Source organism: Neolamprologus multifasciatus, chromosome 23, assembly GCF_963576455.1.
Source record: "Neolamprologus multifasciatus chromosome 23, fNeoMul1.2, whole genome shotgun sequence".
NCBI lineage: Eukaryota > Metazoa > Chordata > Actinopteri > Cichliformes > Cichlidae > Neolamprologus > Neolamprologus multifasciatus.
The window spans coordinates 2,686,038-2,709,123 of record NC_140460.1 but is presented as its reverse complement, the minus strand read 5'-3'; the positions used below and the strand labels follow the sequence as shown (position 1 = coordinate 2,709,123).

At 41.2% G+C, this 23,086-nt stretch overlaps 1 protein-coding gene across 7 annotated transcripts in view; it reads left to right on the top strand.

Moving 5' to 3' along the window:
- LOC146490693 (vitamin D3 hydroxylase-associated protein-like) overlaps positions 1–22,243 on the top strand; it is a 35,439-nt gene extending 13,196 nt beyond the window's left edge. For 3 of the 7 annotated variants that reach the window (XM_085150169.1, XM_085150172.1, XM_085150173.1), the window contains 12 exons: positions 7,238–7,371; positions 7,509–7,715; positions 7,822–7,862; positions 7,980–8,104; positions 18,863–18,988; positions 19,079–19,176; positions 19,411–19,510; positions 19,596–19,639; positions 19,745–19,784; positions 19,860–19,968; positions 20,888–21,033; positions 21,928–22,243. In XM_085150169.1, the coding sequence (XP_085006295.1) occupies positions 7,238–7,371; positions 7,509–7,715; positions 7,822–7,862; positions 7,980–8,104; positions 18,863–18,988; positions 19,079–19,176; positions 19,411–19,510; positions 19,596–19,639; positions 19,745–19,784; positions 19,860–19,968; positions 20,888–21,033; positions 21,928–22,050 (1,293 nt within the window). In that variant the 3' untranslated portion in view covers positions 22,051–22,243. Of the gene's footprint in view, positions 1–3,132; positions 3,980–5,824; positions 5,939–6,764; positions 6,906–7,237; positions 7,372–7,508; positions 7,716–7,821; positions 7,863–7,979; positions 8,105–8,810; positions 8,937–9,016; positions 9,115–9,351; positions 9,452–9,542; positions 9,587–9,691; positions 9,732–9,806; positions 9,916–10,804; positions 10,939–12,026; positions 13,508–18,862; positions 18,989–19,078; positions 19,177–19,410; positions 19,511–19,595; positions 19,640–19,744; positions 19,785–19,859; positions 19,969–20,887; positions 21,034–21,927 lie in introns of those variants that run through there. The other 4 variants (XM_085150170.1, XM_085150171.1, XM_085150167.1 and 1 more) reach the window with 4 other exon arrangements.
- Positions 22,244–23,086: the final 843 nt, after the last annotated feature.

Genomic DNA, 23,086 nt, shown 5'->3' with positions numbered 1-23,086 from the left:
CTGGAAGACTGTTTACTTAGCCTGGCAGGGCAAAGGATACTCTCTCAGCTGAACTCTGGACACACACACAGATATACATTCACCCCCCCTCCCCTTCCAAATGCCTTCAATGCTTATCCCCTCCCAATGCAGACGGTGGATCACAGGGGACCAGCGCATATGCTGCAGGCCTGGATGCGCTGTCTACAGTGGCTGTCTCTCACCTTTTATCCATCCCTGTTGCTTGTCATGTGTTTCTATGGTGTATTAAGAGTTTTTCATGTGCTATGCGCTGAGGTGTTTTTTTTTCTGTTCTCAAACTGATCTCCCTGTTGGAGCTCAGTCTGGGGGGAGTTCTTTTTTCTCCTTGTCTTTCCTGATGTTGTGCATTTTTCCATTGTTCGGTCCCGGGTCGCTGCTCGTGTAGCTGACCGGCCAGCTACCTAGCCTGTCTCCCCAATGTGATGTTTGTCTATTGTATGTACGGTCGGCAAAGTCAGTCTCTTAATCTCCCCTTGGGGATAAATAAAGTCTTCTGAATCTGAATCTCGGTTGTGGGTAACTGCAACTGACAAATAAAGGCTATGTCATCTTATCTCATAAAGAATGTCCAATAATGGGCAACCCTCCAGTGCTTTCGGAAAGGTCATTGTCCAATTTGATCCATCCTACACAGAACCAAGAACTGAACCAGATCAGAGTATTGTGACTCCAAAATTTGTCAGTGTTTTGTATCATTTCCTTGTGGTTCTGTCATTTATTGTCTCATCTTAGTCTTTTTGCAGGTCTTCTGGCCTTGCACGTATGCACAATCTGTATCTGAAATTCCACAGTTTGTCAGTAGGTGAAGGCAAAAGACTGGTATGTTCAGCTGCTGAGCGTTAAGTGACAGGTGTGTGTTTTTGTGTTCAGGCAGTGACTGGAGGCGAGGGTCTGCCTGTGGCGGTCCAGTGTGTTGCTCTGCCGTGGCAGGATGAACTCTGCCTGCGCCTCATGAAGGAAGTGGAACAACTGGTCAAACAGAGCAAGAAGTAAAGCTGCTTTCTTTCTGAGTCTCACATGAAAGACTGCAGACTTCAGAGGAGACATGTTAACTTGAGTTTTTCCCCATAAATGCTATTTAAATGTGTCAAAGGGTTGAGCATCCTCTGCACTGCCAGTAGGGTTGACTGGGGTTGGTTGTCACACTGTTTCACTTGCATGCATTGTTGATGATTGAAACCCTTATATAGGATTGGTTGTCACAAGTTTTGGGCTTTGTTGTCACTTTGTTGCAATTATGAGCTTCAGTAAAAAAAAATGTACAAAACAAATGTAGACTTTTTTTCAGATTGTACGTTTGGAAATGGACACCATATAATGCCCTTTGTATTCAAACTGTGAGTTTGAACCAGTGATAATTATTGTGAATGTATTTTATGAGCAATGGAATTAAGGAATTTACAGCACGTAATAAAATTAGCCAAAAAACAACAGAAGAGAGCAGCTTCCACATTCCACGACTGTATTTTGAACTCATGTATTATTGATATTATTGAAAAAAAAGTTCCAGAAGTTCAATATAGCTTTTAGAAGACAGGCTTTTTGTTCAAAACGTCCCAACAGGTAACCTGAGCAGTAGTGAGCAAGGCAGTTTAAACATGTGAGAATTAAAACTGACTCAACTGCTCCATGTTTTAAGTCTTGATGCACGCTAGAAGGTTTCTCCATTTTACGGTTGCTAGTCTTGATCTAGCAACCCTTTAACTTACTCAGCTACTCAAGTCAGTCATGACAAATGTATACCCCTTGATAGAAGTATGACCTCTATAAACATTTTTCAATTCAATTTTATTTATATAGCTCCAAATCACAACAACAGTCACCTCAAGGCGCTTTATGTTGTACAGTAGATCATACAATAATAGATACAGAGAAAAACCCAACAATCATATGACCCCCTATGAGCAAGCACTTTGGCGACAGTGGGAAGGGAAAACTCCCTTTTAACAGGAAGAAACCTCCGGCAGAACCAGGCTCGCCAACTTTGCACCAGAAAGAAAAACCAGCGGATGTCGCACTAAACAACAGCAGCACGTTTAAGCTTGATCAGCTGTTGTTAGAATTTATTTAATATTAATTTCTCGTATCAGCTGATGTTTGCTGGATCCACAGCTGTAAAGCTGCTGGTCATGATGTCGGTTTGGTGAGAGGGAAACATGAAGATGAAACCAGGAGATGTCCTTACTGAATCATCAGAGCTGAACTGGTGATGGAGAAACAGGTTTACCTTTTAGGTGACATGAATGAACTGAAGGGAAGTTATGAACTGTTTCTCAGAGGCAAATAATACCAGGATCCTTTTTTACATAGCCGACAGCTGGTAACTGTGCAGGGGCGGGTCTAGCAAAGTTTTGCCAGGGGGGCATGTATGGCATTAACAGGGAAAAGGGGGCACAAAGAAATACTTTTCTTTCATATTCTCATTTACGATGTCTACCTTTTAATAAATAATTATCTGAATCTTATGTTATAATGTTATATGTTATGTCCTCTCTGACTGCACTAGGACATATTGCCACCTGATAAAATAACACATGGATTCGTGCCATATAAAAAGTGAGACGTGTCAATTCAGATTCTTTGTCAAATATACACTAATGAATCAATTTACATCAGCAGCCTAACAATTATCATGATACTAAATACTAGTTAATCTATAGCACCAAATCATCAGTCAGTCACCTGTGACCTCGCATCTTCACCTCTGTCCGAGCTACAACATGGCAGAGCTGCCTCTGTCACCTGATAAATAACAGTGAGACATTCCACATACATGCAGTCACACATGTGCTTCAAATACAGCCATGAACCATCAAGTCATCATCCAATTTCACCTGTGATCTTGTATCACCATCATGACAACCTCATGATATTTTGTCTCAAAAATTAACCCTATGAATATGTCAGCACCATTAGGATGAAATTATTGTGTCACCAACATTTAACGTTAGACATATAATTTTAACAGCCTCTGTAAACTAATATCCGGGCTTACTCGAGGCTGCCGTTTTCTCTGACAGTTTCAATCAAAATTAGAAATGCTGCTCTGAGACTGAGATAATTAATAGTGCTGCATGTTGTGAAGTTAGTTTCCCAAACACGTTATTCATGGTTACATACAATTTTAGACTGATGTGGGCCAAAGCCTAGCATAGCCTGTAACGTTATTATGACGGACACATTTTATGAATGAACTTGGCTTTAAGTGACTTACAGGTTTCTTTGAAAATTACTTTCTTATATCCAGGTTCTTCCTCTTTGCTGCCGTCCTCCTCTCCTCCTGGCAGCGCAGGCTTGCCGCTGCTGAAACTAAACAGAGCTCCCTGAAAGGCTCAGCCAATCACATTGGCCATATTTGTCACATGACTAGGACTCCAGTAGAGAATGTAATTTAACTCTTTCTGCACCGCTGGGTGAATGAGATGCTGACAGATCGTTTTTTTCTTTCTATCGGGTTAGTTTTTCTTTACTCGAAGAGATCAAATTATTGGTGGGGACAATTCAGTAATCGCTGGATATTGGTGGGGACATGTCCCTTCCGTCCATGCCAAATCTACGCCCTTGGTTGGATCAATGACAAATCTAAAACCTGCAGGACACCCACCTTCGAGGCTTGGAGTCGCCCACTCCTGCTGTAGACATTAAAAAGTCCATGTGAGAGATGGTAGCTGATTAAGCCTGACTAAGGCCGACCTGTCGTTTTTAAAACTGGAGTTGCAGTGACAGGACAAAGATGCAAGCCTTGCAGAACATTCAGCATTTTCTCAAGGGAGTGAAGATGGACAGTCAGACGGCGGCTCTGCTCACTGGTGTTGCCTGTGCAGTGGGATCCGTGGTTGTGTTGGTGAAAAAGTTCAGCAGCCACCGAAAGGCAGAGGAAAAGATCAGGAGAGCCAAAAACAGGAGAGAGGAGAGCTTGCAGCGGGGAGAGCAGGCGGTGCTCCGGTACAAAGAGTTGGTGAGAGTTCAGCCTTAATTTAGGTTTTTTTGGGGGGAAAGTTAAACATTGAATTTTCTGCTTTTAGTTCAAACCTGATGGTGTTTTTGACATAATTTATCAGATCACTGACAGCTTTTGTTGTCAGCAGGCTTACCTTAAGCATTAAAAAATAAACTTAGCAGGACAAACACAGCGATAATAATCTACTGCTATTTCCAGATTGTCTTTTGCATTTACACTCTGTGGAGAAGTTATTTGAAATACCTTGCCATTACTGGTTTAGATTACCTTTTCTTTTAAAGCCTCCCCCCACCCCAAAATTCTTCCTGGCAGAGATTCAACTAGTTGTTTTCTTAGAGTTTTGATCCAAATTGACACAATAACATATAGTTTTGGTGAGTTGTTGGCTGTACATCTATAATGCAAATCTCCTATTCCAACACACCATAAAGGTGTCATGAACCGAAGTTCAGTACACAAGCTGGACCCAGAAGCAGAGACAACACGCACAGGAGTACGAAAAATAAACTTTATTTCAACTAAAGGTGTCCCGGAAGGGTCAAAGGAAAACACGCGAGAAACTAGAAAAACCAAGGGACCGGGGGATGACTTACGCAGGAACGCTGTAATCGGGACTGTGGGAGGCTGCAACAGAAAGAGGATGAGAGTTACTGGGGAGCGGGGAAATAGCAGCATACGTGGGGGAGAGTATGAGTCTTACAGTCAAAGCGGGGCCGTGGGAGCCGGAGGGAGGGGTGAGGGTCCGCGGGGGAGCTCCAGGAAAGTAGAGGTGATTGGTACCGGCACAACACCTGGCGATCCAAACTCCAGACGGGCAGGTGGCTCAAAAACACGCCGAGCTGTTACCTGAGCGCAAAGGAAAAGATTAGCGTTTGTTCAGGTAAATGAGGGTTTTCACAACCGCGTGAACGTGTGTACGTTACCGCTGTGAGACGACTAACGGACTGGCGTGGAGTAGCTGGCTGGGCTGGATCAAATAGTCCACCTGCTAATCGCCTGAGATGGGATGCAGGTGTGGAGTTAACAGCTACACCCGTGGGCGTGGGCATCCCATCAGCTCCTCGGACACCGAGCCGCGGACCATGACAAAAGGTCCTCTATTTGATTCGATTCTGGTGACTTTAGAGACCAGATACAGAAGAAGAGTACAGTGAACTCAATAACACCAAGAAGAAGATTTGAACTTTGTTACATTAGTGCATTATCTTGCACTAATGTAGCAAAGCAGCCATCCGAAAATTAATACAGTCAGGTATTTGTTTTTTTCTTTAGAAGTAAATATGGTTTTTCTGTTATTCTAAGGAAACCCTTGCAGAAGCTACTTTTCTGCCCCTGATGTGATTTATAAGCATAATAAGAAATACAGGAGCCTGCCAGGAACATCAACAAGGCATTTTCAAAACTTCAGTAGATCAGTAGCGTTTAAAATACTGAGATCGGAACATCTGGCACTGTCAGTCATGCCACGTTTAGTCACATAAATCACGTTTCTTCACAATTTTGAGCAGGTCATCTTGAACATGCTTCCATTCCTAAATGCAATGAGTTACTCAAAATGCTTTTGAGCAATTCATCTCTCTGATAGGTCCATACAAAAGTCAGTGCTGAGTTTTATTGAGCCTGTTCTGGTTCTGTTCACATTGTTGTCTACACAATTTATGATGGGTTTTTCCTTCTATATGTCTTCATTGCTGTTTATTTCATTATTAGCAAGCTGTCTTTTATTAAATTTGGTAGGGAGATGCAACACTGGCAAATAAAGAATCTTGATTCTGTAGATCCATACAGTTTTAGTTCTTTGTTGCAGCTTTTGTCTGACATGGTTCTTTGTGTGTCTTCTAGCATCCAACCACTGACTCTTCTTTTATCCTGGCCCTGTCTTTATCTGAAGTGACAAAGCAACTGAAGGAAGGCTCACTTACCCCCGAGGATGTGTTTTACTCTTACATGGAAAAGGTTCAGTGTTCAGCATGACGCAAAGGTTCACTGCCTAACACAGGAGTGGGCGACTCCAGGCCTCGAGGGTCAGTGTCCTGCAGGTTTTAGACATGTCCTTGATCCAACACAGCTGATTCAAATGGCTAAATGACTTCCTCAACATGTCCTGAAGTTCTCCAGAGGCCTCGTATTGAACTAATCATGTGATTCAGGTGTGTTGACCCAGGGTGAGATCTGAAACCTGCCGGACACCGGCCCTCGAGACCTGGAGTTGCCCACCCCTGACCTAACATAACACAGAGCTTACATAATGGATAAAATAGAGCAAAAGCTAATGTCTAATAATAATAATAATAATGGATTGCATTTATATAGCGCTTTTCGGGACCCCTCAAAGCGCTTTACAATTCCACTATTCATTCACTCTCACATTCACACACTGGTGGAGGCAGCTACAGTTGTAGCCACAGCTGCCCTGGGGCAGACTGACAGAAGCGAGGCTGCCATATTGCGCCATCACCAGTAGGCAGTAGGTGAAGTGTCTTGCCCCAGGACACAACGACCGAGACTGTCTACACTAAATAATCAATTACATTTTCCAGTCTTGTATCAGTGTTCTACTTTAGGTATACTCTCAGCTAACTAGGTATTTCTTATTACTTACACTTGTGTCTTTGCTACAGTTAAAGTTTATAGACATTTGGTCATAATATTTATGAAAGCAAATCAGATTCATGTGCCAAAGAAATATTTGAGTTTCCAATAAGACTTTAATATTCCACAGAGGGCTTACAAAGATTGATATGTTTGTCTGAAACTGTCTGTGCATGTTTCCTTTCAACAGACTCTGGCTGTAAACAAAAAGCTGAACTGCTGCACTGAAATTTTGCTGGAGAGTTTGGACCAGCTGACAACTGTTGGCTCCAACAAGGATGGTCTCTTGTACGGAGTTCCAGTTAGCATCAAAGAAAATATTGCATTTAAGGTATTTCCCATCTACAGAAGAGGATTAGGACCAACGGGAAAAAAAAGTGGGCACGCCTTTTTTTTCTTCTTTTCTCAGAATTCTGGAAAAGAAGAAAAAAAATAGACGTGCCCACTTTTTTTCCCGTTGGTCCTAATCCTCTTCTGTACCCATCAGTATTAGTAAGTATGTTATAGACTAGAGCAGAATGCTTTTATTGTCACTATACAGATGTACAATGAGATACAGAGCGTCTCCTACTCAGTGTAAACAGTACTGAGTATAGTATTCTTGAGCATCATAGCTCAGGTATTTGATGTACAATTATTGTCTTTGTTTTATTCCAACACAAGGATCATGACTGTTCTTGTGGTGTGGTCATTAACCTGGACCAGCCCGTTGAAAAGGACAGTGTGCTTGTTCAAGTCCTGAAGAAACAAGGAGCTATTCCCTTTGTGAAAACCAACTTGCCTCAAGCTCTTTTGAGGTAAATCTTTTATTAGAGATTGACATAAATCTGGAGTACATTTAAATACTATGACCACTTATTTAGTTGTCTTTGCCCATTACAAGTGTGCATAATATGCAAGGACTCATTACCCATATGTCTTTGGCCACATTCAGCTATGACTGCAGTAATCCTATCTACGGGCAGACTGTGAACCCTCATAACCCCCAGAAGACCTCTGGAGGTTCATCTGGTGGGGAGGGGGCTCTCATCGGGGGAGGGGGCTCCCTGCTTGGTATAGGCACTGATATAGGTGGCAGTATCCGTATTCCTGCATCCTTCTGTGGAATCTGTGGTTTCAAACCAACTGCAGGTCGGCTCAGGTGGGTCTCATTCAGTCAGTTTCCTGGAAAATTATTATCCATTGCTGAGTTTTATGTTTTATATATTAACTTTTAAGTTTGTTAACACCTTTTGTGTAATGATTAGTTTACAGGGAGTTCGTCCAATTTATCGAGGGCAAAAGACAGGTAAGTGACATATCTACTTACTAAACAAAATAAAATGCGACGTTACATAACTGCTGTCTTGCAATATTCCACAGTCTGGGAATTTTGTTTACTGCTTTTTGTTATATATTAAACTAGTGTCGTCATCTGCTGGACCCATGGCAAGAGATGTGGACAGCCTGGCTCTGTGCATGCAGGCACTTCTTTGTGACCACATGTTTTCTTTGGACCCCACTGTTCCACCATTACCTTTTAATATGGAGGTGTGTCTGTTGATGACAGTTTTTGTAATTGCCTGATAAGCTAGCGTATGATCTTTTTTTCACTCTTAAACAACAAGATATTGTTTACATAAATAAACATGCTTTTGTTTGCTTTGGATATTTTTGTAGGTGGTTTGTTGGATTTTTCTTATTTAAACTCCTAAGACACGAACTCTTCCATGGCATGCATTTTTAATTTCGCTTTGATATTTGGGCTGATTGGGACCCGATGAATGTAAAAACAAAGAATTACCAGATTTTTTTTTTTTTTTTTACCATATTTTTGTTTTTAAGAAAAATGGCAGCCACATATGAGGATATTCATTTAAAATTTCGATAGAACAGTGGCAGGACAATACCCTTGTAAGTGGACATCAGGCCCTTATTGAGCAAAATTTAATATTTTGGTCTAGACAACCCAAAATGTGATGTCCACTTATGTGGACGCCAGGTGCTAGAAGGTGAAGTTGAAAGGTGAAGGTGAAATGAAGACTGTTCAGGATTATTTTACTGGACTTTGACCAGATAGTTACTAAATGTTCAAACTTGTAATTGAATGAAATGGCTTATTGTCTTAACACACTTATTAAATGTATTAATGTCTTAGAATAAACAATACATTAACATTTATATTTAAAAAAAAGTTAACTAAAGGCCATCTAATTATGTTTAATTGACTCAAAAAATCAAAATGATTGACCCTTAGATATACAGAACCACCAAACCTCTAAGGATTGGTTATTTGGAAAACGATGGGTACACGCATCCATCTCCAAGCATGGCCCGAAGCGTCAGAGAGGTCAAAGCTCTGCTAGAGCAGGCGGGACACACAGTAAGACGTCACCACACACACTGATTGCGGTCAAGTGTGTTGTGTGAGCCATATGTCTTTAATATTATTTATGTCTTTAGTTTGTCCCTTACTGTCCACTGAGGATGAATGAAATTGTCCCTGAGCTGTGGCTTAGGGGCTTATTGGCAGATGGAACTACCACCCTGCTACAAAAACTGTGAGTTGGACCTTTTTTTTAATATAATTACTTAATATGTTCTTGTTAACTTACATCATCTAATAGTTAGAAATGTAATTTTTGTTTCAGTGCTAACCAGTGAACATCGCCATTCTGACATTGTTTATAGGCCACATGGGCTTGTGCTTCTTTTTGGAACCATTACAGTAATTTTTACTTCAGTTTCTTTGAACAGACTACTTCCCCATGAGCCAAAGATTCCTTTTTTAATTTTAGGAAGGGGGGCCCTGTGGACCCTTGTCTGGAGCCACAAGTTTTTGAATACAGGCTTCCTAAGTGGTTGAAGAAAATAATTTCATTCCTCCTCAAACCTGTGGTGCGTTGTTTCGTTTTCTGACAGATGTATATGAATTCATACATCAGTTTGATCTTGACAGTTTAATCTGATAAAACTTTTTTTACCCCAGTCTCCTCACACTTCTGCCAAAATGAGTGCTCTTTGTGGAGTTGGGTGAGAAAGTATTCTTGAAATCGTTCATTTGTGCTCAATTCTTCGTTTCTTTGCTACATTTCCATGTGCTAGGAATTATATCCACACGTTCTGCTTCATTTTTAGATCTGTTCCAGAGCTGTGGAAGCAACATGCTGCTGTTGAGGTACTGTCAGCTGATGATGCATGGTCACATATGAAAGTGTGAAGATGAAATTGAGATTTCCTGTGTTTTCTTCAGGACTACATTCATGAGACAATAGCACATTGGAGGAGCTGCAATATTGATGTGCTGCTGTGTCCTGTGATTGGACCAGCCTACAACTTCTTATACTGTGGCAAAACCTCAGGTATGGTACACTGAGTACAATAAAACAGCATAGTCTGTGCGTCACTTTGTTTTCAACAAATTGTAATCTCAAGGTAAACTATAAGATGTTTAGTTTTAAACATAAGTCACAAATAAGATCAGAAATATTTTAGGTGACTGCTAGTTTTCTAAAATGTACATGTTCCAGAGATTACAGCTTTCCTATCATTTATCTTGGAAGAGCCATTTCTGAGATGCTAGTATGTTACCCCTGAAGGATGTCACCTGACATACAAAAAAACATGATGCAGAAAGTAGTGTTGATACTGGGATCTTTTTGTTTTTACAAGACATTCCCTCTTAGTATTCAGTGAAGTCCCGAGGAAAGCGGTGTACTGCGTTTATGGAGAGCATTCTGCTGTGGTTCAAACCTGACAAATTTTTGAAATTTTGAACCAGAGCTGACTTTGTTACATTTGCATTGAAATATACACTGGGAGGTGTTGTGACAAGAAAGGCAAAGACATTCCAAAGCCCTGCGATGCTGAATAGAAGGCATTTGTACAACTTGATGAACGCTTTCATGGGAAAGTTGCAATTACTTTCAAGCCAGATGGAGAGCAACATTCATCCAGAGCTGGTTTGTTTAAAGATTCACAAAGTTCCACTTATTAGTGCAGCCCTCCAAGGCAGTTGTAGTTTCACATGTAGCCCCTTGGGAAAATTAATTGCCCACCATTGCTATAGAGATTACTCTGTTAAGAGAATTACATGTAGATTAGAACATTAAGACAAATGGCAATGTGAATGCATTTTTATTAAAATTTCCAAATCATGAGTTGATGAAATGGCAACAAAATTTGTAAGGGTTAAAGAAAGAATTCTCTTTCAGTATTCTTCATCATTCAATGTTTTTTTTTTTTTTTCAGTCAATACCAATTACACATTTGTCTACAATCTCCTAAACTTTCCTGCCGGTGTAGTCACTGTTTCTACAGTGACTGCAGAGGATGAGGAGGAATTCGAGCACTATCCCGACAAATTTAACAAGGTTTTTAAAGAGGTAAGTGAAACATACCAGTGAGGGAAGACTGATGAAATATATGGAGCTGGATCTACTGTAAGACTAGGTTTTCATGCAGGCATAATCTCTCAGGAGACACGGATGTGAAGCCTAAACTATAGATGAATTTATTATAGAATAAATTTCTGGGGAGGTTTCAGCCACCTGCATCTTTCTGTCCTGGACCAGCCTGGCTTGTTAGTGGAAGTTAGCGCTCTTAGGTTTTCTAAAAGTGAGGTCATTTCTGAGCTTCTTTAACAGGATAGAACTGTGATGACCATGATAATGTTATGATGCCATAGAACTTACAGCTGTTGACCTGTTTCACTAACGTTAAATGTCCAATATGGGGGATCAATCAATAGTGTCAGTAAGAGATCAGTGGACCTTTTACTTAATGTCATTCCCCAAATCCTCTGTGTATTTCAAAATGGCAATTAAATTAATGCAACAGCTCTATATTGCAGCCCTGATAAGTAACATCATGTGAAACATTTGTGAGGCACGTAATTTTATTCTGAATGTTACCGATTGGGTAAGAGAAATTTAAGTGTTTTCACAGTGTTGGTTGTTTATTCCAATAGTTGGATTGAGAAACCACAATGGACCCTCAAAAGCATCTCCAATAAATAACCAACAAATTAACAAACAGATGACCAAAACGTTGACAATATGTTTAAAGTTAAAACGCCCTTAGACTGGGAACATTGAAACCAGCATTTTTTTTTCTTGCATTTTATTAAAGAAAATGCTGTATAAGAGATAGGGAAATCAGCTGCCTTTACATGACTTTACATCATGGTTCCGGGAGAATTTATGTACTTAGAGATGTCCAGTGTGGTGGTGGTGGGTATAATGATAAAACAGACCCTTTAACACCAACATGTAAAAGGCCCATCCATACACAAAACCAAGAAATGAAACATATCAGACTATTGTAACTAGAAATATTGTCACATTTCTTGTTGCCATGCAGATATACACACAATGTATTAGTAGTTTCAGAGTTTGTCAGTAGGTGGATGAAGGAGACTGTGGTGTGTCCAGCTGCCGAGCGTTAAGTGACAGGTGTGTGTTTTTGTGTTCAGGCAGTGACTGGTGGCGAGGGACTACCTGTGGCGGTTCAGTGTGTTGCTCTGCCGTGGCAGGATGAGCTCTGCCTGCGCTTCATGAAGGAAGTGGAACAACTGGTCAAAGAAAGCAAGAAGTAAAGCTGCTTTCTTTCTCAGTCTCACAGGAGAGGCTGCAGACTTCAGAGGAGACATGTTAACTTGAGTATTTCCTGTAATAATGAGCTAATCGAGTCATAAATGGTGGATGAATCTTAGTAGTACAAGTACAGTCTAATCATTTTGTGTTTATTTTGGTCTTAGATTGTTTCCTAAAGGCTTTAGGAACTCTAACTCTTTCATTTTTCATCTTTCTTTCATACATTCATTTAATAAACCATGTGGGTTTTTTTGTCTTGCTATCCCCATCTATGCTTTATATTTCTTTATATCCATAACAGCAAACATGCTAGATCTTGTTGAGAAAATAAAATGTGAAATCATTAGGCAAGTCTGCTTTATTTGTATAGACCAAAATAACCTCACAGACAATAAAAAGACCAAAAAGCATACTAAACAATATTACAAAAAAGTCACACATTTATTCAAACGGTTACAAGTAAACAAACAAACAAGCAAACTATGTGAAATACTTAAATATGTACACATACAATATATGCAGACAGGAGAAGAATGAGACAAGAAAAGCGGTCAAATATCCAGACAGAACTATGCCAGAAGCTTGTTGAGGGTTACCAAAACTTTCTGAGGTACAACTTGCAATCTGCCCACCATGGAAAAAAAGGACATTTCAAAGAAATTATTAGGCCAAAATGACCATAACATTCAATATATGTGTATTGTTCATCTGCTAATTTTGTGACAATGACATTAAAACAAACCATTTATTTTTCTAATGTAGTGGTTTGACATTGATATTTATAAATGAATAAAATAAATACCTGTAATAAGCCGTATTACATTTGATTTGATCTTTCAAACCTGCCCCGAAGATCTCTGATGAGGGGTGGGGGGGGGGTGGCTTTGTTTTTGGGTTGTTGTTGATTTTTTTTTTTGTTTGTTTTTTTTTGTTGTAAAATGTTTCATATATGAAACGGAATTATGACATGATCATCATGACAATAATAAAGGTTGAAATTGTTGTTAATATAGTTATATATTTAATAATATCAAAAGTAACTAAACTCGAAACACTAGCTGTGTCCCAATTCAGGGTCTGCACACTTGAAGTACGCATTTTAAGTGTGATTACGTCACCGCCACGCGATGACGGCTGTCCCAATTCGAAGTGTACTTCAAATGCATACTCCAAATGCGCCGTCGATTTCCCCAAATATCAAGCGTGGTCCCATATATCCCACAATTCATAGCGCTGCGTGGGTGTGGATAATTTTGCTGCAAAATACGGCAGAAGGGAGCCGCCGAAGAGTGAACTGTCAAAAGTAAGTAAGAATGTTTAATAACGAAGAACATTAAAACATTGCTGTTGGCCACATGTGGCAAACTTTCAGCGTTAACTTAGTTGTAAAGCCTAAGTTATGTACAAACCGGATTCCAAAAAAGCTGGGACACTAAACAAATTGTGAATAAAAACTGAATGCAATGATGTGGAGATGGCAAATGTCAATATTTTATTCAGAATAGAATATAAATCATGGAACAAACGTTTAAACTGAGAAAAGTTATCATTTTAAGGGAAAAATATGGTGATTCAAAATGTCATGGTGTCAACAAATCCCAAAAAAGTTGGGACGAGGCCATTTTCACCACTGTGTGGCATCTACCCTTCTTCTTACAACACTCAACAGACGTCTGGGGACGGAGGAGACCAGTTTCTCAAGTTTAGAAATAGGAATGCTCCCCATTCTTGTCTAATACAGGCCTCTAACTGTTCAATCGTCTAGGGCCTCCTTTGTCGCACCTTCCTCTTTATGATGCGCCAAATGTTCTCTATAGGTGAAAGATCTGGTCTGCAGACTGGCCATTTCAGTACCCGGATCCTTCTCCTACGCAGCCATGATGTTGTGATTGATGCAGAATGTGGTCTGGCATTGTCTTGTTGAAAAATGCAGGGTCTTCCCTGGAAGAGATGACGTCTGGATGGGAGCAGATGTTGTTCTAGAACCTGAATGTATTTTTCTGCATTGATGGTGCCTTTCCAGACATGCAAGCTGCCCATGCCACACGCACTCATGCAACCCCATACCATCAGAGATGCAGGCTTCTGAACTGAGCGTTGATAACAACTTGGGTTGTCCTTGTCCTCTTTGGTCCGGATGACATGGCGTCCCACATTTCCAAAAAGAACTTCGAATCGTGACTCGTCTGACCACAGAACAGTCTTCCATTTTGCCACACTCCATTTTAAATGATCCCTGGCCCAGTGAAAACGCCTGAGCTTGTGGATCTTGCTTAGAAATGGCTTCTTCTTTGCACTGTAGAGTTTCAGCTGGCAACGGCGGATGGCACGGTGGATTGTGTTCACTGACAATGGTTTCTGGAAGTATTCCTGAGCCCATTCTGTGATTTCCTTTACAGTAGCATTCCTGTTTGTGGTGCAGTGTCGTTTAAGGGCCCGGAGATCACGGACATCCAGTATGGATGCCCTTGACCCTTACGCACAGAGATTGTTCCAGATTCTCTGAATCTTCGGATGATGTTATGCACAGTTGATGATGATAACTGCAAAGTCTTTGCAATCTTTCGCTGGGTAACACCTTTCTGATATTGCTCCACTATCTTTCTGCGCAACATTGTGGGAATTGGTGATCCTCTACCCATCTTGTCTTCTGAGAGACACTGCCACTCTGAGAAGCTCTTTTTATACCCAATCATGTTGCCAATTAACCTAATTACTGTTAATTGGTCTTCCAGCTCTTCGTTATGCTCAAATTTACTTTTTCCAGCCTCTTATTGCTACTTGTCCCAACTTTTTTGGGATTTGTTGACACCGTGAAATTGTGAATCAACATATTTTTCCTTTCAAATGGTACATTTTCTCGGATTGAACTTTTGATCTGTCATCTACGTTCTATTCTGAATAAAATATTAACATTTGCCATCCCCACATCATTGCATTCAGTTTTTATTCACAATTTGTTTGGTGTCCCAACTTTTTTGGAATCCGGTTTGTATATATATATATATATACATACATATATGTGTGTATATATATGTATGTACTGTTCAACTTGTAGCCAAGCATCTCACTGATCACTGCTGCCGTATTGTAGATCAGCTTGTTAGTGTCGGTAATCGTGGCTGTAGGTATCGTTCGTAGTGCTGCATTAACATCATCTAGCAGACCTTCTGAGGGTACTTCACGTAATCTTGGTAACCGGCTACGGGGGGTCTAGGTTTCAAGCTTGGCCATGATCCTATCTTTCAGGTCAGTTCCTCTCGCACTCAACGATGGGGCTATGTACCCAGTCTCGGGTGGGGGTGATGATATCTCCCCCCTGACCTGGCGTCCTGACTCCTCCTTGCCGTAGCATTTATGTTGTACCTCGTCAATCTCTAGCTGTGAGAGCAGTCCCTTCTTTCGAATGTTGGAACACTCAGCTACTATTTGTTTCACCGTCATTGTGGATGTTGGGTATCGAAGAATCTATAGGTCCCTCATCCTATTCATGTAGCCCCTTCCGCCGGGGTTACTTGCGTAGTAGCATTCCAACAACGCCCTGTTTTCGTCTCTTGCCCACCGATGCCTTCTTGTTCCAGTAGCCCACTTCTCGTCAGGGTGCCCTGGTTCCTCAACACCTGACACGGACCTTGTTGATCCGGGCGACGTCAGAGCCGGCATGCCTTCATATTTATCTGTCTCGCTCATGTCTGCGGTAGGCTCGTTTAGCATAGGGGGTCTAGCCTTAGGACCCTTACTGGATACAGAAGCCCCAGGCAGGAATCGAACTTGCGATCCTCTGCTCCAAAGGCGTGTAGTTTAACCACTATGATATCCAGCTACGCTGTACATCCCCTCCAACTACCGACCAATAACCTGCCTCAGTACTACATGGAAGCTCCTGTCAGGCATCATATCGGCTAAGATGAACAGGCACATGGGTCAATACATGAGCGGGACACAGAAAGGAATTGGCAAGAATACCAGAGGCGCAAAACACCAGCTACTGGTAGACAGAACAGTCAGCCGAGACTGCAAGACCAGACTAACCAACCTGTGCACTGCCTGGATTGATTGCAAGAAGGCCTATGACTCAATGCCCCACAGCTGGATACTGGAATGCCTAGAATTGTACAAGATCAATGGGACCCTAAGAGCGTTCATCAGGAACTCAATGGGGATGTGGCGTACAACACTAGAGGCCAACTCCAAGCCCATAGCACAAGTCACCATCAAGTGCGGGATCTACCAGGGAGATGCTCTGTCCCCACTGCTGTTCTGCATAGGCCTGAACCCCCTCAGTGAGATCATTAACAAGACTGGCTACGGATACCAACTACGGAACGGAGCAGTTGTCAGCCACCTCCTGTACATGGATGACATCAAGCTGTATGCCAAGAGTGAACGAGACATCGATTCACTAATCCACACTACCAGGCTATACAGCAATGACATTGGAATGTCGTTCGGGCTGGAGAAGTGTAGTCGGATGGTAACAAAGAGAGGGAAGGTAGTCAGAACTGAGGGGATTGAACTACCAGAAGGCAACATTGCAGACATAGAGGACAGTTACAAGTACCTGGGGATCCCGCAGGCGAATGGGAACCATGAAGAGGCCGCTAGGAAAGCTGCAACCACCAAGTACCTGCAGAGGGTCAGGCAAGTCCTGAGGAGTCAGTTGAACGGTAAGAACAAGATCCGGGCCATCAACATGTACGCCCTGCCCGTGATCAGGTACCCTGCTGGGGTAATAGGCTGGCCAAAGGAGGAGATAGAAGCCACTGACATAAAGACAAGAAAGCTCCTTACCATGCATGGAGGGTTTCACACCAAGTCCAGCACCCTGAGGCTGTACGCTAAGCGGAAGGAAGGGGGTCGGGGACTGGTGAGTGTCAGCACCACAGTCCAGGATGAGACAACAAACATCCAAGAATACATCACGAAGATGGCCCCAACTGACAGCGTGCTCAGTGAATACCTCAGGCAGCAGAAACCCAAGAAAGAGGAGGGAGACGAGGAACCATCATGGAAGGACAGGCCCCTGCACGGTATGTACCACCGGCAGATAGAGGAGGTGGCTGATATCCAGAAATCCTACCAGTGGCTGGACAAAGCTGGACTGAAAGATAGCACAGAGGCACTAATCATGGCAGCACAAGAACAAGCTCTGAGTACAAGATCCATAGAGGCTGGGGTCTATCACACCAGGCAAGACCCCAGGTGCAGGCTGTGTAAAGATGCCCCAGAGACAATCCAGCACATAACAGCAGGGTGCAAGATGCTAGCAGGCAAGGCATACATGGAACGCCATAACCAAGTGGCCGGCATAGTGTACAGGAACATCTGTGCCGAGTATAACCTGGAGCTAACCGAGCTAAGATCCTGTGGGACTTCCAGATACAGACGGACAAAATGGTGGTGGCTAACCAACCGGACATAGTGGTAGTAGACAAACAGAAGAAGACGGCCATAGTGATCGATGTAGCGGTTCCGAATGACAGCAATATCAGGAAGAAGGAACACGAGAAGCTGGAGAAATACCAAGGGCTCAGAGAAGAGCTCGAGAGGATGTGGAGGGTGAAGGTATCGGTGGTCCCCGTGGTAATCGGAGCACTAGGTGCGGTGACTCCCAAGCTAGGCGAGTGGCTCCAGCAGATCCCGGGAATAACATCGGAGATCTCTGTCCAGAAGAGCGCAGTCCTGGGAACAGCTAAGATACTGCGCAGGACCCTCAAGCTCCCAGGCCTCTGGTAGAGGACCCGAGCTTGAAGGATAAACCGCCCGCAGGGGCATGCTGGGTGTTTGTTTTTTTTTGTATATATATATATATATATATATATATATATATATATATATATATATATATATATATATATATATGTCCCGCTGAAAAGGACAAATAATGGAAGTGCAAATAATGAAAATATGAATGAAAATAATATGCAAAGACTCATTAACTGTCTGTTGACAGCTATCACTGCAGTAATCCTATCTACGGGCAGACTGTGAACCCTCATAACCCCCAGAAGACCTCTGGAGGTTCATCTGGTGGGGAGGGGGCTCTCATCGGGGGAGGGGGCTCCCTGCTTGGTATAGGCACTGATATAGGTGGCAGTATCCGTATTCCTGCATCCTTCTGTGGAATCTGTGGCTTCAAACCAACTGCAGGTCGGCTCAGGTGGGTCTCATTCAGTCAGTTTTCATAAATTTGTTATACATTGCTGAGTTAATCTTTATTAACACTTTTGGGTAATGATTAGTTTACAGGCGGTTCGTCCAATTTATCTAGGGCAAAAGTCAGGTAAGAAACATATCTACTTTACATATAAAGTAAATGTAGTTACATAACCACTGTATAGCAATATTTCACAGACACAAACTGTCTCAAATATTTGAGTGACTGCTTTATATTTCGTATGAAACTAGTGCCATCATCTCCTGGACCCATGGCAAGAGATGTGGACAGCCTGGCTCTGTGCATGCAGGCACTTCTTTGTGACCACATGTTTTCTTTAGACCCCACTGTTCCACCATTACCTTTTAACATGGAGGTGTGTCCTGTACTGTGAGGTTCATATACTTTGTTAATGATTATTATTTTGTTTAAAAGCTACAAATTAAGCAGATACATAGATGTCCTAATGCTTCACTTTATATTACTCTTTACAGGCTGTAATCAATGCAAACTGATTATGTTTAATTGACTGAGGAAGTAAAAATGATTGACCCTTAGATATACAGAAGCTCCAGACCTCTAAGGATTGGTTATTATGAAAGCGATGGCTACACGCATTCATTTCCAAGCATGGCCCGAAGCGTCAGAGAGGTCAAAGCTCTGCTAGAGCAAGCAGGGCACACAGTAAGACGTCACCACACACACTATGATCACTGTCAAGCCACGTATGTGATATGAGTCATAGGTCCTCAGTGTTGATATTTGTGTCTTTAGCTCGTCCCTTACTGTCCACTGAAGATGGATCAAATTTTCCCTGAACTATTGATAAAGGGTATTTTAGCAGATGGAGCTACCACCCTGCTACAAAAACTGTGAGTTGTTCCATTTAATAAGTCAGTTATTACCATTTGTTTTCTAAACTTAAATCATCTAACATTTAGAGATTTTGTTTCTTTTTAGTTCTAACCACTAAACATCACCATGCTGCCATTGTCTTTATGAACAACATGGGGTTGTGGTTCTTTTTTAACCCATTACAGTAATTCTCAGTTCAGTGTCTCTGAACAGACTGTTTTCTCCTGTGCCAATGATCTCTTTCATTTTAGGGAAGGGGGACCTGTGGACCCTTCTCTGGAGCCTCAGGTTTTTCCTTACGGCTTTCCCAAGTGGTTGAAGAAAACCATTTCATTCTTGCTCAAACCCGTGGTGAGTCCTCTAATTCTGTGACCGAGATGTAGACATTTAGATCTAAATTGACATTGACATATTTTGGGGTGGTTTTTTTTGGCAGTTTCCTCGTGTTTCTGCCAACTTTGGTGCTGTTTGTGGAGTTGGGTGAGACAGTATCCTTGAAATTGTTCATTTGTGCTTGAATCTCAGTTTCTTTGTTACATTTCCATGTGCTAGGAATTATATCCAAACGTTCTGCTTCATTTTTAGATCTGTTCCAGAGCTGTGGAAGCAACATGCTGCTGTTGAGGTACTGTCAGCTGATGATGCATGGTCACATATGAAAGTGCGAAGATTAAATTGAGATTTCCTGTGTTTTCTTTAGGACTACATTCGTGAGACAATAGCACATTGGAGGAGCTGCAACATTGATGTGCTGCTGTGTCCTGTGATTGGACCAGCCTACAACCTCTTATACTGTGGCAAAATTTCAAGTATGATTCACTCAGTATGACAGACAACTTAGTTTCTGTATCTATCACTTTGTTTTAAAAAACATGTAATTACAGGACTTTAAAGATGTTTAAAATGTGAAGCAAAAGTCACAAATTAGATCAGATATTGTTACTTTAATAGTTTCTGAAAATTACAAAGATATGTAAAATATAAAAGGCAAAAGATAACAGTAACTAATAAAAAAACCACTTTATTTTTCCAGTTTAATTTTTATTGTGTTTAGTACTTCTATTTGTAAATGAAGTTTAGCTAAAGGTGTAGTTCATGTTGTAGTGGATTCAGAGTTTCTTCACTGGGGAACCGGATAGACATGATAAAAAACAAAAAAAAAAACAATGACAGTGTACAAAACATGTCTGTGAACATTCCCAGTCATCCAGGTCACTGTAGTCTAAGGAGCTTGGAAAGAAAAGCGTCATTGCTGCTTGTGACTTACACCCGTTTTCACACCTTGGATGGTGTGATTAGGTATAGAATCAATGGGTGGTCCATGACCCTCTTGGTGACACTCTCATGGGCCTTAAAATCTGGGACTCTCCACCAGCTGCTCCTGGAACTGAAGAAGCTACTCGAATGAGAGGTGAAACGTCTTCAAGAAACCTAAAGAAGTCCAGACACTTTTATTTCCAAGCTTCTTAGTGTACAAAACAGTTACACGTTATAACACAACTGAACTTTGAAAAGAGGAAAAAAAGAGACATTTCATCAAAGATGAGGACGACTCTCCAGACATTACTTGATTTAAAAAGTAACCTGGATCTGGATATAGAGCAAAGCAAAGGCATTACTGCATTAACTAAATTATATTTAAATTAAACAACAATTGCATTTGTAAAGGTTAAGAATAGTGTTTATGTTTCTTTATAAGTAATTGATTTTTCTTTTCTGTGTTTTAAGCTGCTGTTAGCTACACGTTACTCTACAATCTCCTTACCTTTCCTGCGGGTGTAGTCACTGTTTCCACAGTGACCGCAAAGGATGAGGAGGAACTCAAGCACTATAAGGGCTGTTATCAGGACATGTGGGACAAACTCTTCAAAGAGGTAGGCAACATGTACCAGTGAGATAAGACTGAGTGAGAACATAGAACCAGATTTACTAACACGTTGTGTCAGGACAAACTTTTGGCATGAAAAAATGAGACTTTTGTAAATGATCCATTTTCCCGTGTTTAATGTTTGTATCCACGCTGTAGACTGCGTCACTATTTTCCTCTTCTGGCATATGAACTGAAATCAGCTGATTGCAACACATGTGCAAGTGGAACCATTGAGCAGGATCGATAGGCAAGCAGACGAACAATTCCAAGGTACAGAGCTACCAAGCCACTTGATGCTAAAGTTGCTCAATAGCTTCAGAGATGACCTGGAGCCTCTAACCTAAAGGAGTCACACAATACCAGCGGCAACAAAACTGCTTCCAGCTCTTCAGTTTCACAGCCTGTGCAATAGTGTTCAAAGGGAAACGGCCAAAAAATGGAGAAACAGGCAGGAAGACAGCACTGATTTTAGACCGCATCCTCAGAAGAATCAGACCTTTGATGGACATTATACTAAACAATGTATTTATCTTGATAAAATTTATTAAGTAAAAGTGTGCTTTTAAAGTTTTATTATACTCCACTTAAACAGTTATAATTCCAGGAGTGTAAACAGCACACGGTTTTCAGCACATCACCTGTGCTCCAACACCATCACTTATTACTGGTGGATCTACACAAATTCAGCAGCATGCACTTTGACAATACATGAGATCACAGATAAACACATGTACACACATGACTTCCCCAAGAAATCAGCAAATCCATTTTTTTCTAGGTAAACACCTTTCAGCACTATTTGGGGATTGTGCTCTTTTGCCCTGTTTAGTAAATTACACATTTAGGTGGTGCGTTCAGCTGCTGAGCATTAAGTGACAGGAGTGTGTTTTGTGTTCAGGCAGTGACCGGTGGCGAGGGTCTACCTGTGGCGGTTCAGTGTGTTGCTCTGCCGTGGCAGGATGAGCTCTGCCTGCGCTTCATGAAGGAAGTGGAACAACTGGTCAAAGAAAGCAAGAAGTAAAGCTGCTTTCTTTGTCAGTCTCACAGGAGAGGCTGCAGACTTGAGGAGACATGTTAACTTGAGTATTTCCTGTAATAATGAGCTAATTGTGTGATAAATAGTGGAGTATTCTCTACACTACAAGCTTAATCTAGGCACTTTTTGTTTTTTGGCTGTTTGTTGAAGGTTAAATAAAAGGTAATTGGTAAAATTACACATTTTTTGTTCTTATTGTTGTAGGTCTTTTGTCGTATTACCATCCATTTCATGTTCAAATTCAAATTCAAATTTTATTTGTCACATACACAGTCATACACAGTACGATATGCAGTGAAATGCTTAGACAACTGCTCGTGACCTAAAGAAAAAAAAGAAAAGGCTATGAATAAGATAGGAAATAAATATGAAAATTAAAAAGGGTAAATTTAACTAGGAAGGAATAAAATAAAATATAAAAATTAAGTTAAAAATGAGATAACTGTACAACACAAATTAGAATCAAGGGTAAATTTAACTGGGAAAGAATAAGATAAAATATATAAATTAAAGTTGAAAATAAAATAACTGTACAACAAAATACACAATACACAGTATAGAATATATAAGAATGTATGAAGAAATATAAATATATATATACACAAACAGCAGCTGTACAAGTATTATCTGGAAATGAGGAATATTATGTCCAGTGTTGTGCAATCCACATTATTTAGTGTCTTGTGCAGTGCAAATATGCTTAAAGTGATTTAAGTGATGAAGTGAAAACAATGTCCAGAATGTCCAGTGTGTGTGTAAGAACTATATGTGTGGGTCAGTACTGTGTGGTGGTGTGATTGAGAGACCGTATCGCCTGCGGGAAGAAGCTCCTCCTCAGTCTCTCTGTGTTGGTCTTCGGGGAGCGGAATCGCTTTCCTGACCTCAACAGAGAGAACAGTCCGTTGTTGGGATGGCTGAGCTCCTTCACGATCTTCCTGGCCTTGGTCCAGCACCGCCTGCTGTAGATTGAGTGCAATGTAATAAAGTATGAAAAGGCACTAAAAGAACGAAAACTGGAATC